The following is a 24,962-nucleotide window of genomic DNA, read 5'->3' on the forward strand; positions in this document are numbered from 1 at the left end:
TACTGACATCACATGCATCATCAAATGTGAACTCAGTCATCTCCAGCACCCTCCCCACCACTTTCAATGCCAAAGTCAACTTTCTGGCTTAAAAACGTGTGTGTTTGCACGTTTCACATTGTGCAGCACTGCGAGGCTACAGTTAAACGATTCCAGGTGCCAGAAAGTCTGCTCTTCAAATTTTCCCTTAGAACTAGCTGGTTTCTCAGTAGTAGCACTAAAGTCTGAACCCCTGTGACTAGCACTTGCTGTAGAACCTGCTGGAAAGCACTAGGAAACCTGAAACTGATTCAAGCACTCTGCTGTCCTTATCAATAAGGAGAAATTAATCATAGACAATAAACAGCCTATAATTGCAAAGTACCTTGCAAAGGTAAGGGAAAACAGCTCTTAAACTTTACAAAAAAGCACCTAAACAGGCATGTCCAAGGGTCAGCTTCCGGTGATTTCACCTGTCCACCTGGTGAATCTGGGCATACTGGGGCAGTGCGGCAACTGCCTCATGTACACAGACAATCCTCTCCTCCTACCACCCAACACTACAACCTGCGAGAGATGCACTTACATATCCAAACTGGAAGCAAACTCTCTCCGGCCAAAATTGTGCTAGACAGTCAAGAGGAGAAGGTTAACACCTTCATTACACCTCAAGCAACTCATAGCCCTTCAAAACCCACACCATCAATACCCACACATAGCAACACTAAACCCACATATGCGGAGGCCCTTAACATTAACCTGCCCAAGCAACAAGGACCTCCGAAGCCGAAACGCAAACAAACACCAGTCACAACCAAAGTGACACATAGCTCACAACACCAGTGTGCCACCCAGCAACAGCCCCTAAGGCAAGACAATGTGCCCAACACTTTAGTCATAGGTGACTCTATAGCCAGGCACACTGATGTCCCACTCACCAGGCTGAACAAGGAGAAAATTACAGTCAGCTGCCTGTCGGGTGCCAGGATCCGCCACATAACACATGCACTCAAGTCACTCCACAACAAGTACAAATACGACTCTGTCATTGTCCATGCTGGAATGAATGACTTGAGATGTACCTCCCTGGACAACATGAAAAGAGACATGGAGGAGCTCTTGGATCATGTGAGCCAGGCAGGTATGACCCTACCCCTGAGTAGCATCCTGCCTTCGCCCAGAATGATACTACAGTATAAGGACAAAATGATTGACTTCAACAATTGGCTAAGCTTCTGGTGTCATTCAAAGGGGATCCAGTATCTGTCTGCCTGGGAAGTCATGATCGACAAACCATGATGCTTTGCCAGAGATGGTCTGCACCTGTCACCCCTGGGATTCAGGTTACTGGCTAAAGCTCTTGCCAACCCTATAGTGCCTTTTTTAGGCAAGGTTCAAAGGATAAAACCACCACCGTAACAGATACAAGCATGCAAAATCTGAAGGTAATGCTACTCAGTGCTAGAAGTCTAAACCTCAAAATGCACTCTCTTGAGGTACTCCTAAAAATGGAGAACATTGATATCTGTGCAGTAACTGAGACCTGGTTCAAGGCTCCAGAGAGCACCCCTGCAATATTAGGCTACAATTCGTACCACACTTTTCGGCCACAAAACCAAGACCGAAACACTAAAGGTGGAGGAGTGTTCATATTTACCAAAGATATTCACACCTCCAGGCTAGTTGCCCAACACAATGCATCTGAAATTCTCCAGGTGCAACTAACACTAGGTAAGACTGCAATCCAAATTGTAGCTTGCTACAGATCTCCTACCATGCCCCAAGATTCTCACTACACCTTTCTAAAAATACTGGAAAATATTAAGATACAACCAAACACCCTAATACTGGTTGATTTCAACTACCCTGCCATTAATTGGGAAAACTACTCGGGTACCAACTCCTTTTCCCAATGGTTCTTGGAATTCATAAATTCCAATGCCCTGGATCGACTAATCCATTGTCCCACCAGGGGCTCCAATATCCTAGACCTGGTCATTACCAACATGGGAGATAGATGCTCCACACCAGTGGTCACCCCCTCATTGGTCAGGTCTGACCATAAGCAAATCACCTTTGACATCCACATCCCACCCCCACCCCCCAGTAAGGAAACCTTAAAAAACTTCTCCAAAGCTAATTTTATTCTACTGAAATCAGAAGTGACAAACTTCACAACACCCACACAGACGGGATCTGGAAGTTCAGCTGCAGAATCCCACACTAAGGCACTGTACAAGCACATCCACTCGTGCATGAATCATGCCATCCCAAATAGAACCAAGATGCTCTTCTCCAAAAAAAGGAAGCCGATCTGGTGGTCCCCTGTTATAAACAAACTATACAACAGAAGGAAGAAACTGTTGCAGAAAAGAGGAAAATCCCAGGATACAAAAAACTCCTTCACCAGCCTCAGTAAGAAGCTGAGATCCCTCATAAAATTCTCAAAAGCTAGTTACGAAAATAAAATTGCCAAAGATTCCAAAGACAACCACAATGCATTCTATAGTTATGTCAAGAATCTAAATGGCAATGCTCAGATCTGCTCTGAGCTACAACAGAATGGCATTAAATATACTGATCCAAAGGATATTGCCAAGATCCTGGCAGATGGATTTAATGCCAACTTCACCCCCCTCTCACCCCCTAAAGGGTCCATCTTAATACCAAAAGATTGCCATATTCCGATAATCATGGCTACACAGGTAGAAATCGCACTCTCCAAAGCTAAGAATAAAGTATCCTTGGGACCAGATGACATCCCAGGCTGTGTACTACATGAACTACAACATGAACTGGCACCTCACCTAAGTGTCATGTTTAATCATAGCCTCACCTCAGGCTTCATGCCCACTGAGTGGTGCACAGCTACACTTATCCTGCGCCACAAGGGAGGATCCGCCTTGGATCTCGGGAACTACCGTCCCATCAGTCTGACAAGCCTGATCTGCAAGGGCATGAAACGCATTATCATGGAACTTATAAACAAAGACACTGGCACCCTTCAAACACTGGACCCCACCCAGTTTGGGTTTGTGAAGGGCCAATCTTGTCTCCTGAATCTGATTGACTTCTTTGAATCAGTCTCCAGAGCTGTGGGCGAGGGTAAGGTGGTCCACACAGCCTATCTGGACCTCGCCAAGGCCTTCAACACCATCCCCCACTCTGGAATCATAGATAAACTTACTAAGCTGGGCATAAATCTCTACATCACTCGATGGGTTGCCAACTGACTTACTGACAGAACCCAGACTGTAAAAGTAGCCGACTCCAAATCCAGCTCCAGACAAGTGACGTGGAGTACCTCAGGGTTCAGTCCTGGGACTACTCTTGTTTTGCATCTACTTCTCTGAAGTACAGGCCAATACTAAGGGACTCTGGTTAACAAAGTTTGCAGATGACTGCAAACTGGGAGCCATTATTGAATCCCCAAATCATGTGGATATTCTACAAAAGGGCCTTACAGAAATAGATGCCTAGTGCCAGAGCCATGGGCGCAAGCTTAATGCCAAGAAATGTATAGTTATCCCCTTTGGAAAAAAACATGTACCCATGAATTACCACATAGGTGGCAGGACACTAAACATTGAAAGTGTGATGAGAGACTTAGGGACTCAGGTGGACAGTAATCTCACTTTCGATAACCACATCGCCACAACAGTCAGGAAATCCTTCTATGTGGCACACCTCATCACTAAGGGCTTTTCATCCAGGAAAAAAGGAGGTCATTGTCCCACTGTACTCATCCCTCTTTAGACCCATTATTGAGTATAATGCCCCGTTTGGTATGTACCTCACAAGACGTCTGCAACAGCTTGAAAGGCCACAGAAATACCTCACTAAAAGAATCACAGGCCTAAAGCAGATGCCATATGCTGAGCGTCTAAAAAAACTCCAGCTATACTCTGTGGCATATCGTCTACTCGGAGATCATCTCTGCTTAACATACAAGGCCATGTCAAACCCTGAGCTGTTGGACATGCTCCACTTAAAGAAATCCCAATCCCTCTGAGCCACACACTCCGGGGCTCTAAACCTTGTCATCACAATGAACAAAACATGCTGGAGGGATAGGTTTCTGACCCAGAGACTCCCCATACTCTGGAATAGACTGCCCATACATGTCAAGCAGAGTACCTCATTGGCCGTCTTCAAAAGGAACCTTGATGATTGGATGGGAGATAGGAAATTCACCCCAGGGATCACGTCAGTCGCCCTGCTAGACAGGGGTCCAGAGAAGTAAATATTGTGGGAAGAAATATCCAGGGAATTGTTATGGCTAGGATTGCATAGGCCCTAGGGCCGATAGCCTTGTACCAACCTATGAACCTAAGTGATATTAGGAATCTGCCACATAATTGTAGCACCATCCCTACTAACAGGGACATGTCAGACTGTAGGCAGAAACCCTTCATTCTTGGAGTGGAGAAGCAGAAAAAGCCACTCCTTCCCAGACCCCCTACCTGACTGCTCGGTTACCCAAAGGGTACACATTGTGGGTGGAGAGAAGGATAGTTTGGGAAATTAATGTCCTCAGTGGTTAAGCAGCTTGCATGATAGGCCTTTGAGAAAGCATTATTGGAGATTGAGAAGTAGATTTCAAAGTCAAAAACCCTGTACGTATTGGATGAGAGTAACTGGGGAATTTGAAACCAACATTACATCACCTGGCTAAACCAAGGCATGCTACTAAGCAACAAAATGGCTGATGAAAAGCTTTTAGCATTCTTTTCCCTTGTCTATAGATGTGGTTTTGTCTAATAACTTATACTTAGTAAGGAGTGGGGAAGAATGAGGACGACTCGACTCTCTGCAGGGTGTTCATTGTTCTGGGTTTCCCATTTCAAATTCCCCCACCTTGTTTCAGACATAAATGCTTTTCAGGTGGATGGCTGTTTGCTGAGAACCCAGTGTATAAAAGTATCTTTAAATGAACACAGTGAAGTAATCTGCATGTTATTTTTTGCTTTGGCTTATGCAGTTTTCTAGCCTGGAATGGTTATCTTTAGGTTATAACTGAAACCAGTAAACTTTTTTCCCATTCTTTTTTTGCTTTTCAGGATGGATTCACTCCATTGGCAGTGGCCCTACAACAAGGCCATGAGAATGTGGTAGCTCTTCTAATAAACTATGGAACGAAAGGAAAGGTAAGGCTGCCTGCCCTGCACATCGCTGCACGCAATGATGACACCAGGACTGCCGCTGTGCTGCTACAGAATGACCCCAATGCTGATGTGCTGTCAAAGGTCAGTGCTGCATCTCATCCTATAAAACCCAAACACTTAACCAAGGGCATTTGAAAAAGCCAGCTTGCATGCTAATTCTTCAGGTCAGTGATACCAAAACCTTCCACCCTTCATGCTCTGCTGTCCTGCTTGGCATTTCAAATTCTCAATGTTATTTATTCTCCTTGATGTCTTGATTGACTTACCTCACCTCAGACTGTAGCCTTTCTCAGTACCTACCCCTACACCTCTGACTGACGCTTACCACCAAGTAATATTTTAATATATTCTCCCAAGTCTGCATTATGAATGCCATTTGCATTGTGTGCATATTTTCCTGCAACCTACTTGTAATTTTTGGTGTAGATTTCTGAAATATGCTCCTTGCATTAACCTACTTTTGCATGCATTTTGCCAGTTTTACTTAATCTAAATGTAGATGCTATGTCTGTTCAGTAGATATTTGACCTTGTATATTTACTTGGTATACAGTATGTTTAAGTTAGTTTCTGAGATGAAGTTTAGCATTTTGAATGGTTAAATCATCCAGTCAGTAAATCATCATTCCCATGGTTACCCAAGTCATGAACTAAGTGTCATTTAAGCCATCCAGGGAAAGGAGGACAGTCTTTTTGAAGGACAACTTTTCTTCCAAGGGTGAATAGGTTATGTAGCACTTACATGCGATTACTGCGCAGAAACAAGGTAATGGTGTTGGGGAGAAGCAGCTGAGGAAGAGTCACATGATACTGCTAAGGCCTGTACTTACTGTGTAAGCAAGGATACGTGGCTGATATGTAGGGTGCCTTGGTAAAAGTAAATGCATGAAAGATGGCTGAAATGAGCCTGCTGTGGTACAGAAAAGTTTTCCCTTCCTAAAGCAGTCTGTTCCCTGTAAACCCTTGCCTTTTATATGTCTGATTATGAGAATCAATATCTACAAGTGGATGGAATGAATTATACAATTAACTAAGCTTCCAGCTGTTCTATACTGCAGTGGTGGTGCTGCGGTATCGTTGTCGCCTCACAGTAAGACGTTGTTCTGTTCGATTCTCAGCTAGAGAAGACATGCGTGAATGGGCGTACCTTCGTTGAAGGTTGTGTGTCAGGGCCGGCAACTCGGCACATAAAAATCTACTGCCAATCATTAGCGGACTGGAGTTCCGCTGTGGTGACCCCTAACTGGGAAAAGCCGAAAGACACAACAACTAAGCTTCCAACTAATTGAGCTGCTGTTATATGTGTGATTTGTTTTGGAAACTACTCCATCTTCTAGCTCAGGACAATAGAGAGGACTTCCCTTCTACCTTGGATGACTAGATACCTTGAAGGAAATGGATGTAGGAAAGCCTCGGCATAATTTGAGGACTGGAGGGAAGGAGTAACGTATAGGTTACTAATGGAGTTTGTAACTCATTAAATAAGTGGTGCAGGCACATTCAATACAAACTCTTGTCAGTGATGCAGCCTTTTAGACCATTAGTGATAGTCTTCCATTGAGCGGCCGCAGTGGTGCAGCAGTTAGCATTGCTGCCTCACAGCAAGAGGCTCTCCTGTTCGATCCTCGGCTGGATTGCCTTCTGTGCAGAGTCTGCATGTCCTCGCTGTAGATGTGTGGGTTTCCTCCGGGTGCTCTGGTTTCCTCCCACATCCCAAAAACATGCTGTAGGTGGATTGGACACTCTAAATTGGCCCTAGGCGTGAGTGCATTTGTGTGTGTGCCTTCTGTGGAAGGTTGGGCACTGGGCTGGCAACTCGACACCGTAAAACTCCACTATCAATCATGAGTAGACAGGTGACCCGCCGTGGCGACCCCTAACTGGGAAAAAGCTGAAAGAAGAAGATGTGTTAGTCTTCCATTATTTAGCAGTTGTTACAGAGAACAGTTTATTTAAATTAGTAAATGGACAGCATCCACAAATGCAGAAGCAGTGTGGTAAATACAGTAAAAAAATAAACAGGCAAACCAACGTGTTCTTGCACAAGAAGCAGTCACTTTAATACGATAAAATCACCAGAGACTTAGTGCTTTCGCCTTTTATAATCCAGGCATCATCAGACTCAAATAAAAACTCACAACAGTCACATTAATAGGAAGAACAGACTGACATAATTTCCTGTAACATCATGCATTCATGAATAATGTACTAGTTTATGAATGACATCCATGTTATTAGAATTATTGCAATAACAGAATAAAATACTCAGTAATAAAACCATATATATGTTGTTAAAAATTGTTTAAAAATATTATTTAAAATAAAAATTGCTAGCATTTACTGAGGCTTGAAGGAGCCTGTATTTAAACCTGTTTTGCTCTTTTTTTCAAGGTGCTCGAGATGGAAATTGAGTCATTAATTCCAGGTTTCACCCTGGCACTGAGTCTTAATTGCCATTCAGTTTCCTTGATCTGCAGATCAAGTTTAACGTCAACCCCTCTTGTACTGACCAAAACTCTGTCAATAACAAAAAAATAGGAACTTTTTGAAATTTGTACACTCTGAATTGTGTGTGTTTAAAGGGCGCTGGTATGCTTTGCATTTCTAGTATCCCTGTTGTGATCTATAATCCTGTCATTTGGTTTCCTGGTGGTCTTACCTATATGAAATGCAGGGCATGAAATGCAGGTAGCAATATAAACAACATTTTTAGTGCTACAATTACAGCACCCAGGACACTGTAAGTTCCTACCATAAGGGTCAATCTGGACATAGGGTCCGTCATTAATAAATCTGCAGCTTGAACAGAAGCCACATTTGTGCATCCTAGAGACATAATTGTTCTTTTTAGTATCCATGTCCCTCTCCAAAATTTCTTTAATATTTTTGCCTGTACTGAAAACAGTCTTAGGCTCTGACCCTAATTTGTTTTTCAGGTCATCGTCTAATAAGGCTCCCCAAATTTTATTCATGCTCCCCTTTAAATGTGAGGCATCTTGATTAAATGGTAAAATCATAACATCATTTTTGGAGCCATCATCATGATTTACATTAATATTACTGTGACCCCCTCTTAGGAGTGGTAGGAACCTAGTTGCACGGTTCCTGGTTACCTCTTTCTTAGCTGACAGTAAAAGCTTAATAGGGTCCCCCCTGTCCTTGAACATCCCAATCATCTTGAACAATTCTTCAGAAAATTTCTTGTCATCACTGATCAGCCTGGACAACCTGACCATCTGTCCCTTGACTATGCTCCTACACTGGTGTTCAGGATGACAACTGTCAAATACAATAATGTATTAACGTAAGTCTGTTTCCTAAATATGTTAGAAGATAGTTCTCCTGTGCAATTACCTTTTGTGAGAAGAATATTTAAATAATCAATTTCATTCTGGTTTACCTTATAGGTGAACTTAAGGTATTGGGTGGTGGTGTTAATGTAATTCAAAAATTCTGCCACTTCAGAAGAATAAAAAAATTTCTGAAGAATTGTTCAAGATGATTGGGATGTTCAAGGACAGGGGGTACCTTATTAAGCTTTTACTGTCAACTAAGAAAGAGGTAACCAGGAACTGTGTAACTAGGTTCCTACCCATCCTAAGAGAGGGTCACAGTAATATTAACGTAAATCATGATGATGGCTCCAATAATGATGTTATGATTTTACCATTTAATCAAGATGCCTCACATTTAAAGGGGAGCATGAAGAAAATTTGGGGAGCCTTATTAGATGACCTGAAAAACAAATTAGGGTCAGAGCCTAAGACTGTTTTCAGTAGAGGCAAAAATATTAAAGACATTTTGGAGAGGGACATGGATACTAAAAAGAACAATTATGTCTCTAGTATGCACAAATGTGGCTTCTGTTCAAGCTGCAGATTTATTAATGACGGACCCTATGTCCAGATTGACTCTTATGGTAGGAACTTACAGTGTCCTGGGCGCTGTAATTGTAACACTAGAAATGTTGCTTATATTGCTACCTGCATTTCATGCCCTGCATTTTATATAGGAAAGACCATCAGGAAACTACATGACAGGATTATAGATCACAACAGGGATACTAGAAATGCAAAGTGTACCAGCGCCCTTTACACACACACAGTTCAGAGTGTACAAATTTCAAAAAGTTCCTATTTTTGTTATTGACAGAGTTTTGGTCAGTACAAGAGGGGGCGACGTTGACCTTTATCTGCAGATCAAGGAAACTGAATGGCAATTAAGACTCAATGCCAGGGTGAAACCTGAAATTAATGACACAATTTCCATCTCGAGCACCTTGAAAAAAAGAGCAAAACAGGTTTAAATACAGGCTCCTTCAAGCCTCAGTGAATGCTAGCAGTTTTTAGGAAAGAAAACATTTTTTTTAAATAATATTTTTAAACAATTTTTGACAACATATATATGGTTTTATTACTTAGTATTTTATTCTGTTATTGCAATAATTCTAATAACATGGATGAAATTCATAAATTAGTACATTATTCATGAATACATGATGTTGCAGGAAATTATATCAGTCTGTTCTTCCTATTAATGTGACTGTTGTGAATTTTTATTTGACTCTGATGATGCCTGGATTGTAAAAGGCGAAAGTGCTGTCTCTGGTGATTTTATAGTATTAAAGTGACTGCCTCTTGTGCAAGAACATGTTGGTTTGCCTGTTCATTTTTTTATTTAAATTAGTGGCTTTAATCATTCTAATATTTGTCTTAATAAAACACTTATGGATATGTACCCCATGGGCCAAAAGAACAATATTAAAATGTGCATCTTAGTCCTCATCATGAAAACACTTCTAAACCTAAATCTAAATTCACCCCTTTTCAGCATTTAATAGGCTGACTAGAGTCCTTTTTATTCTAATCTTCCATCGTTTAACTGATTTAAAAAGTAATTTTTCAAGCAAATATCAGATGTCATTCTATTCATCTGTTGCAGTATTCTTTCCATGAGGGAGTTGCCTGGCCAGGCAACCCGATGTAGGCCAGAGTACCAAAGTCTTTTACTACTGTAAGGTGTGTGGTACGTCTCGTGTAGGCAGTTATCGGACGTGGGTCATAAAATTGACCACTTGTTGCAGGTGCCTAGTGAGGTACATGCCAAATGGGGCATTGTACTGGATGAGTGGCCTAATGAGGGAAGACTACAGGGAGACAATGACCTCTTTCTTCCTGGATGCAAAACCCTTAGTAATGAGATGTGCCACATAGAAGGACTTTCTGACACTAGTGGCAATGTGGTGATCAAAAGAGAGGTTGCTTTCAACCTGTGTTCCCATATATCTTATAACACCTTTTGTGTTCAGTGGACTGCCATCGATGTGGTAATTCATAGGAACCGGGTTTTCCCAAAGGAGATGAAGACACACTTTTTGGAATTGAGCTTAAAGCCATGGTTCTGACACCAGTCATTGGTCTCAGTGTGAGGCCTTTCTGCAGGATGTCAACATCACTTGGAGAGTTAATAATAGCTCCCAACTTGCAATCGTCTGTGAACTTTGTCAGCCAGAGTCCCTTTGTGTTGGCCTGGACTTCAGAGAAGTAGATACTGAACAGGAGAGGACCCAGGACCGAACCCTGTGGGACTCCACTCGTGATTGGTCACCAGTCTGACTTGGAGTCAGCTATTTTCACACCGTGGGTTCTGTCTTTGAGCCAGTTTGCAACCCACCAAGTGATATAGAGGTTGATGCCTAGCTTACTGAGTTTTTCTATGATTCCTGAGTGAGGAATGGTATCAAAGGCCTTTGCCAGATCAAGGTAGGCTGTATGAACCACCTTGCCTTCTTCCACAGCTCTACTGATTGACTCAGAGAAGTCGACCAAGTTGAGCAGGCATGATCTACCCTTCACAAAACCAAGCTGTGTGGGATCCAGAGTTTGGAGATTCCCCATATCCTTGTTTATTAGTTCCATGATATTGCATTCCATAGGTTTACATATCAGGCTCGTCGGGCTAATGGTGTGATAATTCCCAGGGTCTGTAGTCACTCCTAATTTGTGGAGAGGGATGACTGTAGCAGTGTGCCACTTGGTAAGGACAAAGCCTGAGGTGAGGCTGTGATTGAACAGGGCACACAGGTGAGGTGCCAGTTCACTCTGTAGTTTATGTAGAACACAGCCAGGGATATTGTCAGGTCCCATAGAAGCTGTTTTCTTAGCCTTGGACAGTGCTGTTTTAACCTGTGCAGCAGTAATACTGGGTGCCTGGCAATCTACTGGTATTGTGATTGGTCCTTTGGGGAGGGAGAGAGGGGTAAAGTTGGCACTGAATCTGTCGGCCAGTATACTGGCAATATCTGTTGGCTCAGTATAGGAGGTACCATTGTGCAGTAGCTCAGAGCCAATCTGGGTATTGCCATGGAGATTCTTTACATAACTGTAGAAGGCCTTGTGGTTGTCTTTACTATCTGCTGCAATTCTGTTTTCATAGCTAGCTTTAGAGGATTTGATGAGGGATCTCTACTTTTTGTTGAGGCTGATGAGGGAGTTTTTCCAGTCTTTGGACTTCACCTTATTCTGCATCAGTTTCCTCCTTCTGTTGTAGAGTTCGTTTATGGCAGGGGACCACCAGATTGACTTCCTTTTTTTTTTGGAGGAGAGCGTCTTGGTTCTTTTGGGTATGGCGAGATCCTTGCATTTGTGTACATGTTCATACAGTGCACTGATGTATGATTCAGCGGTCATGCAACTGTTCTCCATTTGCATTGGTGTCGTGAAGTTAGCTACCTCTGTTTTTAGGAGCCCAAAGTTAGCTTTGGAGAAGTTTTTCATGGTGGTTACCTTTGCTGGGGGGGGGGGGGGTGTATTTCCAAGGCGATTAGTTTGTGGTCGGATCTAACCAGGGAGAAGCTGACTACTGGTGTAGCGCAATGGTCGCCCATGTTAATAATGACCAGGTCAAGGATGTTACTTCAGTGGGGGTATGAATGAGCTGGTCCAGGGCATTGGAATTAATGAATTCCAAGAAACGTTGGGCAAGTATATTGGTACATGAGTAATTTTCCCAGTTAATGGAGGGATAGTTGAAGTCGCCCAGTATGAGAGTGTTTGGTTGGATCCTAATATTCTCCAGGATGCTTAGGAACATGGTGTGTGAGTCTTGGGACATGGTTGGGGATCTATAGCAGGCTACAACTTGAATCACTGCTTTACCCAATGTTAGCTACACCTGTAGTACCTCTGATGCATTATGTTGGGCTACCAGTCTGGAGGTGTGTGCATCCTTTATGAATATGGAAACACCACCACCTTTGGAGCTTCAGTCCAAGTTCTGGGACCGAAAGGTGTGAAATGAGTTATAGCCTGGTAGTGCAGGGGTGCTTTCTGCTGCCTTGAACCAGGTCTCTGTTACAGCACAAATGTCGATGTTCTCCATTTTAAGGAGTGCTTCGAGCGAGTGCATTTTGAGATTTAGACTTCTAGTGTTGAGCAACATGATCCTCAGATTGCACTTGTTTGTAGCTGTTATGGTGGTAATTTGGTCTTTGGAATGCCACCTGTGGGCAAACCTGGCCCTCCCAAACTAAGCCATCAAAGAGGAACAAAAAAGTTCATCACTACTCAGCTCCCTCCTCCTCCCAGCAACACAAGCAGCCTTTTCCTGACAAAGCAGGTTTTTCTGACTCCTCAGGACTTCCCTGCTCCTACCCCTCTTTCCTTGCAGCTCTCCCTGTCCATTCCAGCCTGCAAATCCATCACACAAGATGGCTGGATCTTGTACATCATAAAACATGGATACTTCATTGCATAGCACATGGTGCCTACCTTCAAGGGTGTCCCACATCCACCTGCAGAAGAGGCAACCCTCTTCTCCCAGGCACTGGCAGACATCTGGAACAGGGAACTATGCAACCAGTGTCCACACACCAAAAAGGAGCAAGCCTCTACTCTTGTATGTTCTTAGTATCCAGAAAAGAAGGCCCTTGGAGACCCTCATAGATCTCTAGTTCCTCAACACCTTTTTAAAGGTGCCCTCATTCAAAATGCTTACCCTTCAGACCATGTTTCCCTGATCCTCCCACAGGCCTTTCTGGTGTTCGTAGACATCAAGGACCCCCTACCTGCACATTCCCATTCATCTGAAATTCAGGAAATTTCTTTGTTTCTCTGGGCATCCTGGCACTTTCAGTTCTTAGGCTTGCCTTTTGGTCTTTCTACAGCCCCAAGTGTTTTCACAAAATGCTTAGCCCCAGTAGTCGCATTCTGCAGACTCCAAGTCATTCAAATTTTTCCTTACCTGGACAACCTCTTGTTCCAGGCAAAGACCACAGGGGATCTGCAGAGGAACCTCCACTCAGCCACTGCCATCCTACAACAGCTACGATTGACAATCAACTTCAAAATATCTGCCCTCACCCCTGTCCCAAGACCATGTCTTCTGGGGTGTGGATTCCAAACAAACAGAATGGTAGTGCCTCTTCATCCTCAAAAGGCACAGGAGCTCTACCAGACCTTTTCAAACCTACTTCCCCTGCACCTTTTGTCAGCAAGGCAATTTCTCAGGATCCTTGGACTGATGTCTTCCACCATACCTATGCTTCCTGTCGCAAGACACCATATCAGGATGTTTCAGTGGTTCCTAAAGTTGGTGTGGATACAACATGCCCACCCTCTGGAATTTCAAATTCCACTCCTACCATTCGTGAAGAAGAAGCTTCTATGGTGGATCCAAAATGTGTCCCTCAACTCGCGACTTCCAATCCACCTGCTGCCCCCTGCTCAAGACCTGTACAAAGATGCTTTAGATATAGGCTGGGGGGCTGTGTTGGGTCCCTGTACTGTAAAAGGGTATGGTCTCCCTCTCAGGAAAAATATTACCTAAATGGAAAAGAGATGAAGGCATTGATTCCACCCCCTGCCTCCAACTCAAGACCTGTACAAAGATGCTTCAGATATAGGCTGGGGGGCTGTGTTGGGTTCCTGTACTGTACAAGGGCTATGGTCTCCCTTCTCAGGGAAAAGATCACATAAATGTAAAAGAGATGAAGGCATTGATTCTAGCTCTTCAGTTCTTTCACTGCTTTCTCACCCTGGGTCTGTTGAGGATCTACAGAAATAACATGACTGTTTTGTTGTATGTGAACAAGCAGGAGGGATCAAATCCTACCTCCTGTGCAGATTAGCAATACAGTTTTGGGAACTAGCCCTCCAACTTCAAATTTCTCTGCAGGAGGTTTATATCCCGTCCAAACAGAACTCTGTGGCAGACAACTTGAGTAGATCCACAACACAGGCCACGAATGGATGCTTCACATGGATGTGTTTCTAGGGATTCACTTTAGAAGCTTGATTACTGAAATGTCGAAATTCAGTATTTCAAGCCCGTAAAGTGGAATCCTGAAAAGAGCGAAAGCTCAGAAGCGTGAATTTCAAAACCTCGCATACCGAAGGTTTTAAATTTCGTGCTTCTGAGGTTCCGCTGTGGTTACAGATTCAGGTAAGTGTGTGTGCATGTGTGTCTGTGTGTGTTAAGGGTTTTGGGTAGGGGCTGTGGTGTGTGTTAGTGTGTTTTGTTGCTGTGAGTGTGTGTGAGCAGAATGTAGCTTGTGTGGTGGTGTGTGTGTGTGTGTGTGTGTGTGTGTGTGTGTGTGTGTGTGTGTGTGTGTGTGTAGTGCGACCTCAGAGTTAGAATATTTAAGTAGAGGGAGTGTGGGGGGCTTGCTTCTCACATGGGGGATGCAGGCGAGCCTGCCCCCCCTTCTTTTATGTAGTAGAGAGGTTGTGTTTGTTTGTGGGGAGGATGGTGTGTGCGTGTGCATTAGTAGCACGAAATTCAAAATCTCCGGTGTGCGAGATTTTGAAATTCGCTCTTCTGAGTTTTCTATGTTTCAAAAATTCGACTTTATAGCTTCGAAATACTGAATTTCGACATTTCAGTATTTCGAGGATATAAAGTGAATCCATTTCTAGACATAGTCCACCAGTGGGGTATTCCTCAGAAAGACTTGTTTACCTCCCTTCAGAAAAGACATCTTCCAAGACTTTGTGCCAGGGAACCTCACCCCCATGCATGGAAAGAAGATGCCCTATCAATATCCTGGAAGGGGAAGTTTCTGTATGCATTCCCTCCTCATCATTCCTAAAGTCCTGCTGAAGATTCAGCAGGATAAACCAAAAATTTTGCTGGTGACTCCCTATTGGTTCCCCCTTCTCTTGCACTTAGCCAAGGGCAATCATCACAAATTATCTTACAGGGTGGACCTACTCGCACAACACAATAACTCTCTCATCCACCAGACTTAGCAACTCTACAGCTGACTCTGTGGGTGATAGAGCCCTGATCCCTTTTAGACACCTATTTTAAGAAGATGTGCCTCAAGTCATGCAGAAGGCCAGGAAACCCAATACCAGGAAATCTTAGCTATCCATGTAGAAAAGATTTTCGATGTGGTGTCTTTCTTGTAACCTGGACCCAGTAACGGTGGAGCATCCTTTGGTACTTTTATACCTGTGTGAGTTGCTCAATACTGGCCTCACTTATTCATCTGTAAAAGCACATCCTTCAGCCATTTCTGCATGTCTGCCTCTTTCATCCCCTTTAGCTTCAAGATTTGAGTCCAAACAATTCCTCAAAGGCGTTCTCCATAGTAGACCTCCCAGGAGGCCTGTGGCCCCCTCCCTGACACCTAAACTTTGTGCTTGAGAAGGTGACCCTCACATCCTTTGAACCAGCTTCCTCTTCTTCCTTACAACACGCATCTGGAAAACTGTTAACTGAAAACTGCTAGCCCTAATTTCTGCCAGAAGGGTCTCTGAGCTCCAGGCCCTGATAGCATCTCCCCCTTTTCTATCTTCCACAAGGACAGGGTCTTCCTTCAGACCAACCCCATCTTTATGCCCAGAGTGGTTAATGAGTTGTCTTTAAACCAGGCTATCCACCTACCAAATTTTTCCCTTCTTCCCAAAAACACTAGTGAGAAGATTTTGCGCACACTTGATGTGCACAGACAACTCAGATTTTACCTTCACAAAACTTAACCTTTTATGAAATCAGACCAGCTGTTTGTCTCATTTCATCTCGGGGCTCTAGGACTACCTGTGTGCAGACAAACCATTTCTAACTGGATTTCCAAAACCATTACCTTCTGCTATGCCTACCTTGGGAAACCCCCTCCCTGCACAGTCAAAGCTCACTCCACCAGGGCAGTGGCCTCCTTTGGTGCCTTTCTCAAGGGTGTAGACACCAATTCTATCCTAGAGGCAGCTACCTGGACCTCTGTCCACACCTTTACCAAACATTACAAGTTGGATTCCATCTCCAGATCTAGGGCTGGATTTGCCAGAGCCATTCTTCATGGCTTCCTGGAAAACTTTTCAGCTAACTCCACCTCCCTCTCTGCATGAGTTTTGGTATTCTCCTTCATGTAAAGAATACTGCAACAGATGATTAGAAGGACATAGAATAGCTGTGTAAGAACGTACCATAACAGTAGATGTTCTTCTCCTCTTCTCTGTTGCAGTATACTGTCTCCCCCTCCCTTCCCCACTTCTTATGATTCTTGGATGTGTTGACTGTCTATTCCTTGGGACTGCCTCTTCTCTTGGGGCTTCAGTTTTGAGGACTGTGCATGTGTACGTCACTTTTATGGCCTACATCTGATAGTTGCCTATGTGAGATGTACCTTACACCTTACAGTAGTAAAAGACTGACATCAGGTCGCCTGGGCAGGCAACTCCCTCATTTAAAGAATTTAAAGAATACTGCAACAGAGAAGAGAGGGACATCTACCATTATTCTTCTATATTTGCTCACATGTTTTGAACTTCAGTACAGAATACAAACAAAATGACATCCCAGTTTAATATAAAGTCAGATCACAGATATGTATAATGGTAAGAACATATGAAATAACCCAGCAGACATAGATAGAGGTAATTAAATTACAATTACTAGAGCTCTTCTTATTGATATGGTCAAAATGATGTTTGCATGAATGATCCTGGCTAATTATAATTCCTCTCTTATTTATAGATATGGACTGATTAAATTCAAGTAACATTTATTGATATGGATACTCTAACTTGAATCTTCTCAAATGTACAACACCATATTTTATGGTGTTAAATGAAATATGATGACTACCTGATCAGGAAAGCAGTGACTCAAATTGTAACTGTAAAAGCTGTTTGATACAGGTACCAATATTATAAATAATTTTTTTTTTTAAAAAAGTGCCTAATACAGAATCCTGGAGAATGGCTTTTGAAACAGTTATAGGTATAGACAAACTAACACTCTGACCTTAAATTACTGCCAGTTTTACCACTTTGTGATCATATTTGAAATATATTTGGGTTGATCATAGACAACTGGGTAACCATTCAGTCATGTAGATCACTGTCAAATGCTTTTGTTAGATATAAACATATTCTGATTGCCCTGACTGACAGTTTGAAGCATATAAGTATAAAACTGCAATATGTTTGATGCACAAGAATGTTATGACAAAAAGTCATATTGTAAAACATCACTGCTTTCTAAAAGATGTGCAGTGAGTAAGTTTAGTAGTATCTTTACAAACAAGAACAAGATGGCTGCGGTTCTGTATGTACTGCTGCTTTTAGGCTCTCTAAAAATACCCTGAATAAAACCTCAATTCAGAAAACTCAAAAGGACAAAATATCAAAAATATTATAAAAATCCTATTCAAGATATACAACAGCAACAAAAGAACCAGTTTAAAGAAGCCAGGGACATAAAAAAATAAAAGGATTAAACAAGATCAAAAATAGAGCTGAGGCCCTAAAAGTAACCACATTTAGACAAAAACAATCAAAAGGAAGAATGTCAAAGGAAGAAAACAGCATGGAAACCTTAACTACGAAGACTAAATTCTCAGCTCTAGCCTCACCTGAGAAAGATACAATGACTAAAAGGCAGAAGATAACAAAACAAGTGGAAAATGTAAAAGCTTCTCCTAAAAATAAAAATGACCAGCCAGCCAATCTAGAAGACATCCAATCTGCGTTACTACCAGTACAACAGGCAATTCAAGACCTCACTTTACAATCCAAACCATTTGGAGACTCCTTTAACCAAATCCTGACCAGAATTGAAAAATCTGAATCTAAAATTCTGGAAAATGAAATAAAAATAGACAGTATACAACAAAAAACTGACTCTAACCTGAAAGACATACAAGCCATGTAGTCTAAAATAATCAGTCTTGAAGCAAGATCACCAAGAAACAACATAATCATTAGAGGAATCCCTGAAGTTATTACACATAATAACCTAATTGCCACAGCTAAACAAAATACTAAAAGTATTGCTTGAAGAATGTGATGGTTCACATCAAATAAGAGCCCACCGTGCCTTAAGAGAAATTCAGACAATAAGCAATCCCAGACCAGTATATATTAACCTTTTAAACTACCAAGATGTGACAAGAATCTTATTAGCAGCAAAAAAAAAAAAAGGCTTCATCATTTGGAACAACAATCAAATTTACTTTCCACAGGATCTACCTATCCAAATAAGAAAAGCAAGGCAACAACTGTCTCCATTCTGCAAATACCTGATAGACAAAAAAATAAAATTTCAAATGAAATATCCAAATACTTTATGCCAATGATGTAAAATACATGGTTGCTAACTTAAAAGAGGCAAAATAAACTTTTAACAAAGTTTTCAAAGATATTCATTCACCAGAAATGAAGCAAAATGCAAAAGCCTACCCTCAGGGTGATAGACAGCCGATTTGGAGTAATTCTGGATGGGTTTCTTGAATTCGAACTCGTCTCTGCTTGCTAGGCCCTTTACTATCCGCGATCTAACACAAGGAGGGAAAGGAAGCTGAAAAAAAACAGCTAGGAACTGAAAATCTATTTAGCCATTGTCTGACTGGGACATTCAAAAGGAAACCACTTTACAGGACTCGGCGTGCAAAACTCTTCCCCCTACCTGTTTAGTACCTTCCGAAAACATCCAGGAAGCAAGTTGCGACCATAAAAATCAACAGAAAGGAAATATGAACAACGGAAGATTTGTGCATCAAGATCTAAACAAGAAATTTAATACAGAATGATCCTTCACTTTAGCAAACTCTCAAGGAGTAAGATAAAAGGGACGAAGTAAAGGTACTGTTAGATTAATTGACTACTAATGCTCAAACTGCTATTGTCTGAGTTAAAATCGCCAATATGAGGCAGAATGGTTTTGTTTAGTTTTAAATCTTTGCTATAAAAGAAACGTAAAGCTTAGCGTATTTACAAAAGATAGTCAGTTTACGGACTTGATGACGCGAGAAAAGAGTATCAAAGTGAGAAAACTGGCAATGTAAACCTACTTTATGGCTATTTAGTGGATCGAAAAGATCACTGAATAAGTATCAGACAATATCCAGGTGTTTTATCTCTAGTAAGGGGTCACAAAGGTATCTTACAGTAAAGTAGGAAAATATAAAAATGTAAATAACACCTTTAACCTTTTGTATATTGTGTAGGAAATTAATACAAGGATCTGACCTAAGATAATTGGCAAGAATAAACTATATCATAGTGTAATTGGAAAAATAGTCTGATAAACATCACAAAGCCGATCACAAATGTGTTGATTCACTCATAGTTGTTTATTCATACGAAGATAATGAAGTGTAAAAATGTCATCAGTTTGAATGGTTATTTGTTCTATGAAGCTGTTATGTTATACAAACCAGTTTATCAGATAATATAGTTGATCAACACATAAAGGTTCTTTTATAGAAAAATTTGGAAACAAAAATTACTTCTGAATATTATTACTAATTCACTTTTAATGGAGGGTCTGGGAAGTAAATTAGAGTGGTGCTACTTAGAGAACTTATATGTTAGGCTTCCTCTACATGATAGTAATTACACTCAAGGGGAAAGTAAGTGTTAAAACATTGCACAAAAATATGATTTGTTAACCATTAATCTAAAAGGTCAGTTTCATAACAACATTACCCTTTTATCCCCTTTCTTTTCTTGGTCCCAGAGGATGCTGAGTAGGCATTAGGAAGGGATGGGAATAGTTAAGTCCCACTTAAAGAGAAGTTGCATTAAAGCTTACATATTTAAACATAGATATATCTTACATCAACAACCTACAAAACCAACTCCAAAGAATAAGTTAAATGTGTGAAATAGAATTGTGGAATGTTAAAGGTTTGCAAACAAAAGAAAAAATAAATCTGTTCCTACACTTAACTTATAAAACCTAAGCCAAAATAATTCTAATTCAATAATCTCACTTAACATCTGAACAGTTGTCTAAAATTGAGAATAAAAAATGGATAAGAATTATAGCATCTGTGGAAAGATCTAACAGTGCGGGGTTAGCAATAATATACCCATATAAACATGAGGTTGGTTTTGTAGGTTGTTGATGTAAGCTATATCTATGTTTAAATATGTAAGATTTAATGTAAATTCTCTTTAAGTGGCATTTAACTATTCCCGTCCCTTCCCTATGCCTATCCATCATCCTAAGCACCACTGAGCTAGGCATCAACCTCTGTATCACTAGGTGGGTTGCAAACTAGCTCGCAGGTAAAACCCACAGTGTGAAAGTAGCCGACTGCCGACCAATCATGAGTGGAGTCCCACAGGGTTCGGTCCTGGGTCCACTCCTGTTTGGTATCTACTTCTCTGAAGTCCAGGCCAACACGAAGGGACTCTGGCTGACAAAGTTTGCAGACGATTGCAAGTTGGGAGATATAAAATACTCCCCGAATGATGTTGACATCCTGCAGAAAGGCCTCACTGAGACCAACGACTGGTGTCAGAACCATGGCCTTAAGCTCAATGCCAAAAAATGTGTCATCATCCCCTTTGGGAAAAACCTGGTTCCCATGAATTACCACATCGATGGTGGTCCACTGAACACAGAAGACATTATAAGAGATCTGGGAACACAGGTAGACAGCAACCTCTCTTTTGACCACCACATTGCCACTGTGGTCAGAAAGTCCTTCTATGTGGCACATCTCATTTCTAAGGGTTTTGCATCTAGGAAGAAAGAGGTCATTGTCTCCCTCTAACTCTGTGAGTTAGATTTGAGATTCCTGGCTAATGTAAAAAGGAAAGTATCCAGTAACCAGGATGAACTGGATCTAATCAAACTTGTTCACTCACAGCAAATTAGATTATGTAAACCAGATAAGGGGGTGGTATGGTTATTTTTGACATTGATGACTATAATCACAGAATGAGTTTTTTACTCAAAGGTGATGCTTATGCCATTAGTTCTAGGTCGGAGGTAAACTCTGCTTATGGGTTAGTTAAATCTTGTATCAATGATTTATTCATTGAGGGACACATTGACAGTGAACTTTTAAATTATCTAACCACTTCATTTCCTGTCTACCCTAGTTTCTTTGGAATTCCAAAGATTCATAAAGATCTGCACGAACCACCTATGAGGCCATTGGTGGATGGCAGGGGGTCACCATTATATGTTTGTGCTAAAGTAATAGATGTCACACTACAGAAAATAGTTACTCAAGAAAAACAAATCTGTAAAGATTCCTGGTCTTTCTTGGGTGAGATTAACAAACTGAAATTTGAAAGAGATTCTAATTTTTTAACAGTGGATGTAAAGGACTTGTACACCTGTATTCCCCATGACACTGCCATTGAATGGGTTACACTTATGATGTACAAATACCAACTTCCAAAAAGGGAAATTTATTTAGTGTCTGAACTTTTAGACCTCGTCCTTTCTTATAATTTTTTCATGTTTGAGTCTCTATTTTACAAACAGAAAATAGGAATAGCTATGGGCTCACCATGTGGGGCTAGCATAGCTAACCTAGTAATGGCCTTTTGGGAATCTGACTTGGTCTTTAAATCAAATTTTTACAAGGAATCAGTTGTTTTCTATACTAGATTTCTGGACGACATCTTTATGTTGATCAGAGGCAATGACCAAACTGCATCCCATATAGTTGACTTTCTTAACGAGTCTACTGATTTCCTTGAGTTTACCTACACCTTCGACCATCTTGCTATCCCCTATTTGGACATAATGTTATCTAAAAGCTTGGATTTAAATTGTTATGTTTCAAGAGTTTATCGTAAAAAAACTTATTCCAACTCTTTCCTTCACTTTTCAAGTTGTCATCCATTTCATCAAAAGAAGGCTGTTATTAAAGGGCAATTAGTCAGAGCGGCCCGGATTGTAACTCTCAATAAAGAGTTTGACGAGGAATGTTTGTTTCTAAAATCAGCTTTCTTGAAGAGGGAGTACCCCGTTGAGCTCATTGACGAAATTATAGCCGAGGTCAGATTTAAAAGGGAAACTAACCACTTCAGGCCTTTATTGGCTATACAAAGTTCATGCCCTCAAAGCCTATTAGACAACTTGGAGAGAGAAGGTTTTGACCAGGTTCATTTGAAACACAACATTGTTTGTTTAAAGGACGTTGAAATTGGCCACTTGTCCGACCATAGTTTAAACACCGATATAAATCTTGAAAGTCCATTTAATATTTCCAAAATTGATAGAAATAGAGTTGTGTCATTTACCACCACATATACCAAATTGAGTCCTGAATGTATTAACATCTTGAACAAAAATTGGAATTTGTTAAAAAATAACACATCTTTAATAAATAAATTAGGTCATAAACCTAGTGTCACATTTAGGCGTGGTTTGAACTTGAAGGACTCTTTGAGATTTCAGCCTGACTCAGTGAGAAAGTCAACAGGGATGTTTAAATGTGAGTCATGTAGTATGAGCAAACATGTATTGGTTAGCAGCACATTTACTTTGGACAATGTACTATATCAATTAAGTGATAAATTTAATTGTAATTCCAAAGGTATAATCTATCTGGCTAAATGTTCACTATGCGCCGCCTTCTATGTGGGCAAAACTGAGCGTAGACTCAGAGATAGGGTGTACGAACACATCTATGCTGTTACCCACCAGAAGGCGGACAATGCATTGGCTAAACATATTATGTGTTTCCCTGACCATACATTTAAATTTTTGATCATTGATAGATTAAAAATTAACCCTAGAGGGGGCCCTTATTCGTTAAAATTGCTGGAGCTTGAATTAAAATGGCAAATCAAATTAAATGCTAGCAACTATCCAGGTCTCAATGAAGCTTTATCAATAGGTGTCTTATTAAATTTAAGAAGCTTGGTGAGATAATTAAATGTAAGACTAAAATTAATTAGTTTATATATATTACACTATATAAATAACTTAAAAATTAAAAATTATTTGAATAAATTTAGTAAATATAGTTAATTATTTGTGAACCATTTTGGCCTTATGAAGTTTCTTGGAATTTTTTGAGAAATATATTTAGATTTTATGACTATATATGTTGTTGAATTTGACTATTCCTTTGGTTATTTTACTTGGCTTTATTTTTTGATAATTTCTAACTTATGAATTTCATTTTTATTTTATTTCTTTTTTTAACATTTATAATTAGAGGTATCTAGTGTTTTTTTGGCCTAATTGAATAAATTAATATATACCTGTACTTTTTAGGGGTTTAAATGAAGTCTTTTGATAAAATGGGTGGAAGTTACTGTTATTTCCATAGAGACCCATTGTTTCAATGTCATGGTGCATCTTTCTTAGTAACATACCGTTAGGCTTAAAGATTGTGCTTTCAGTATGATTAAGTAATTACTTAATTAATTAAATCATTGATTAATTTTGGTGCCTTTTATTGTATAAAAGGAATGAGATGTATTTGTATTCTGAAGAAGGCTGTTTTATTGCGAGCCGAAAAGCGCTTTAATTAAATTACACTGTGTTCCTGTGCTGACTGGTCGTGGATCTTATTTCCTAGTTTTGGATACAAACCAGTTTATCAGATAATATAGTTGATCAATACATGAAGGTTCTTTTACAGAAAAATTTGGAAACAAAAATTACTTCTGAACATTATTACTAATTCACTTTTAATGGAGGGTCTGGGAAGTAAATTAGAGTGGTGCTACTTAGAGAACTTATATGTTAGGCTTCCTCTACATGATAGTAATTACACTCAAGGGGAAAGTAAGTGTTAAAACATTGCACAAAAATATGATTTGTTAACCATTAATCTAAAAGGTCAGTTTCAAAACAACATTACCCTTTTATCCCCTTTCTTTTCTTGGTCCCAGAGGATGCTGAGTAGGCATTGGGAAGGGATGGGAATAGTTAAGTCCCACTTAAAGAGAAGTTGCATTAAAGCTTACATATTTAAACATAGATATATCTTACATCAACAACCTACAAAACCAACTCCAAAGAATAAGTTAAATGTGTGAAATAGAATTGTGGAATGTTTGCAAACAAAAGAAAAAATAAATATGTTCCTACACTTAACTTATAAAACCTAAGCCAAAATAATTCTAATTCAAGAATCTCACTTAACATCTGAACAGTTGTCTAAAATTGAGAATAAAAAATGGATAAGAATTATAGCATTTGGGGAAAGATCTAACAGTGCGGGGTTAGCAATAATATACCCATATAAACATGAGGTTGGTTTTGTAGGTTGTTGATGTAAGCTATATCTATGTTTAAATATGTAAGATTTAATGTAAATTCTCTTTAAGTGGCATTTAACTATTCCCGTCCCTTCCCTATGCCTATCCATCATCCTAAGCACCACTGAGCTAGGCATCAACCTCTGTATCACTAGGTGGGTTGCAAACTGGCTCGCAGGTAAAACCCACAGTGTGAAAGTAGCCGACTGCCGACCAATCATGAGTGGAGTCCCACAGGGTTCGGTCCTGGGTCCACTCCTGTTTGGTATCTACTTCTCTGAAGTCCAGGCCAACACGAAGGGACTCTGGCTGACAAAGTTTGCAGACGATTGCAAGTTGGGAGCTATAAAATA

At 40.6% G+C, this 24,962-nt stretch overlaps 1 protein-coding gene across 3 annotated transcripts in view; it reads left to right on the plus strand.

Moving 5' to 3' along the window:
• The window catches only part of ANK1 (ankyrin 1), a 1,899,552-nt gene that overhangs the window by 634,430 nt on the left and 1,240,160 nt on the right, over positions 1-24,962 (plus strand). For all 3 annotated transcript variants that reach the window (XM_044082993.1, XM_044082990.1, XM_044082992.1), the window contains exon 6: positions 5,040-5,225. In XM_044082993.1, coding sequence (XP_043938928.1) covers positions 5,040-5,225 — 186 coding nt within the window. The remainder of the gene's footprint in view (positions 1-5,039; positions 5,226-24,962) is intronic.

Source organism: Protopterus annectens, chromosome 9.part0, assembly GCF_019279795.1.
Source record: "Protopterus annectens isolate FY-2018-M chromosome 9.part0, PAN1.0, whole genome shotgun sequence".
NCBI lineage: Eukaryota > Metazoa > Chordata > Ceratodontiformes > Protopteridae > Protopterus > Protopterus annectens.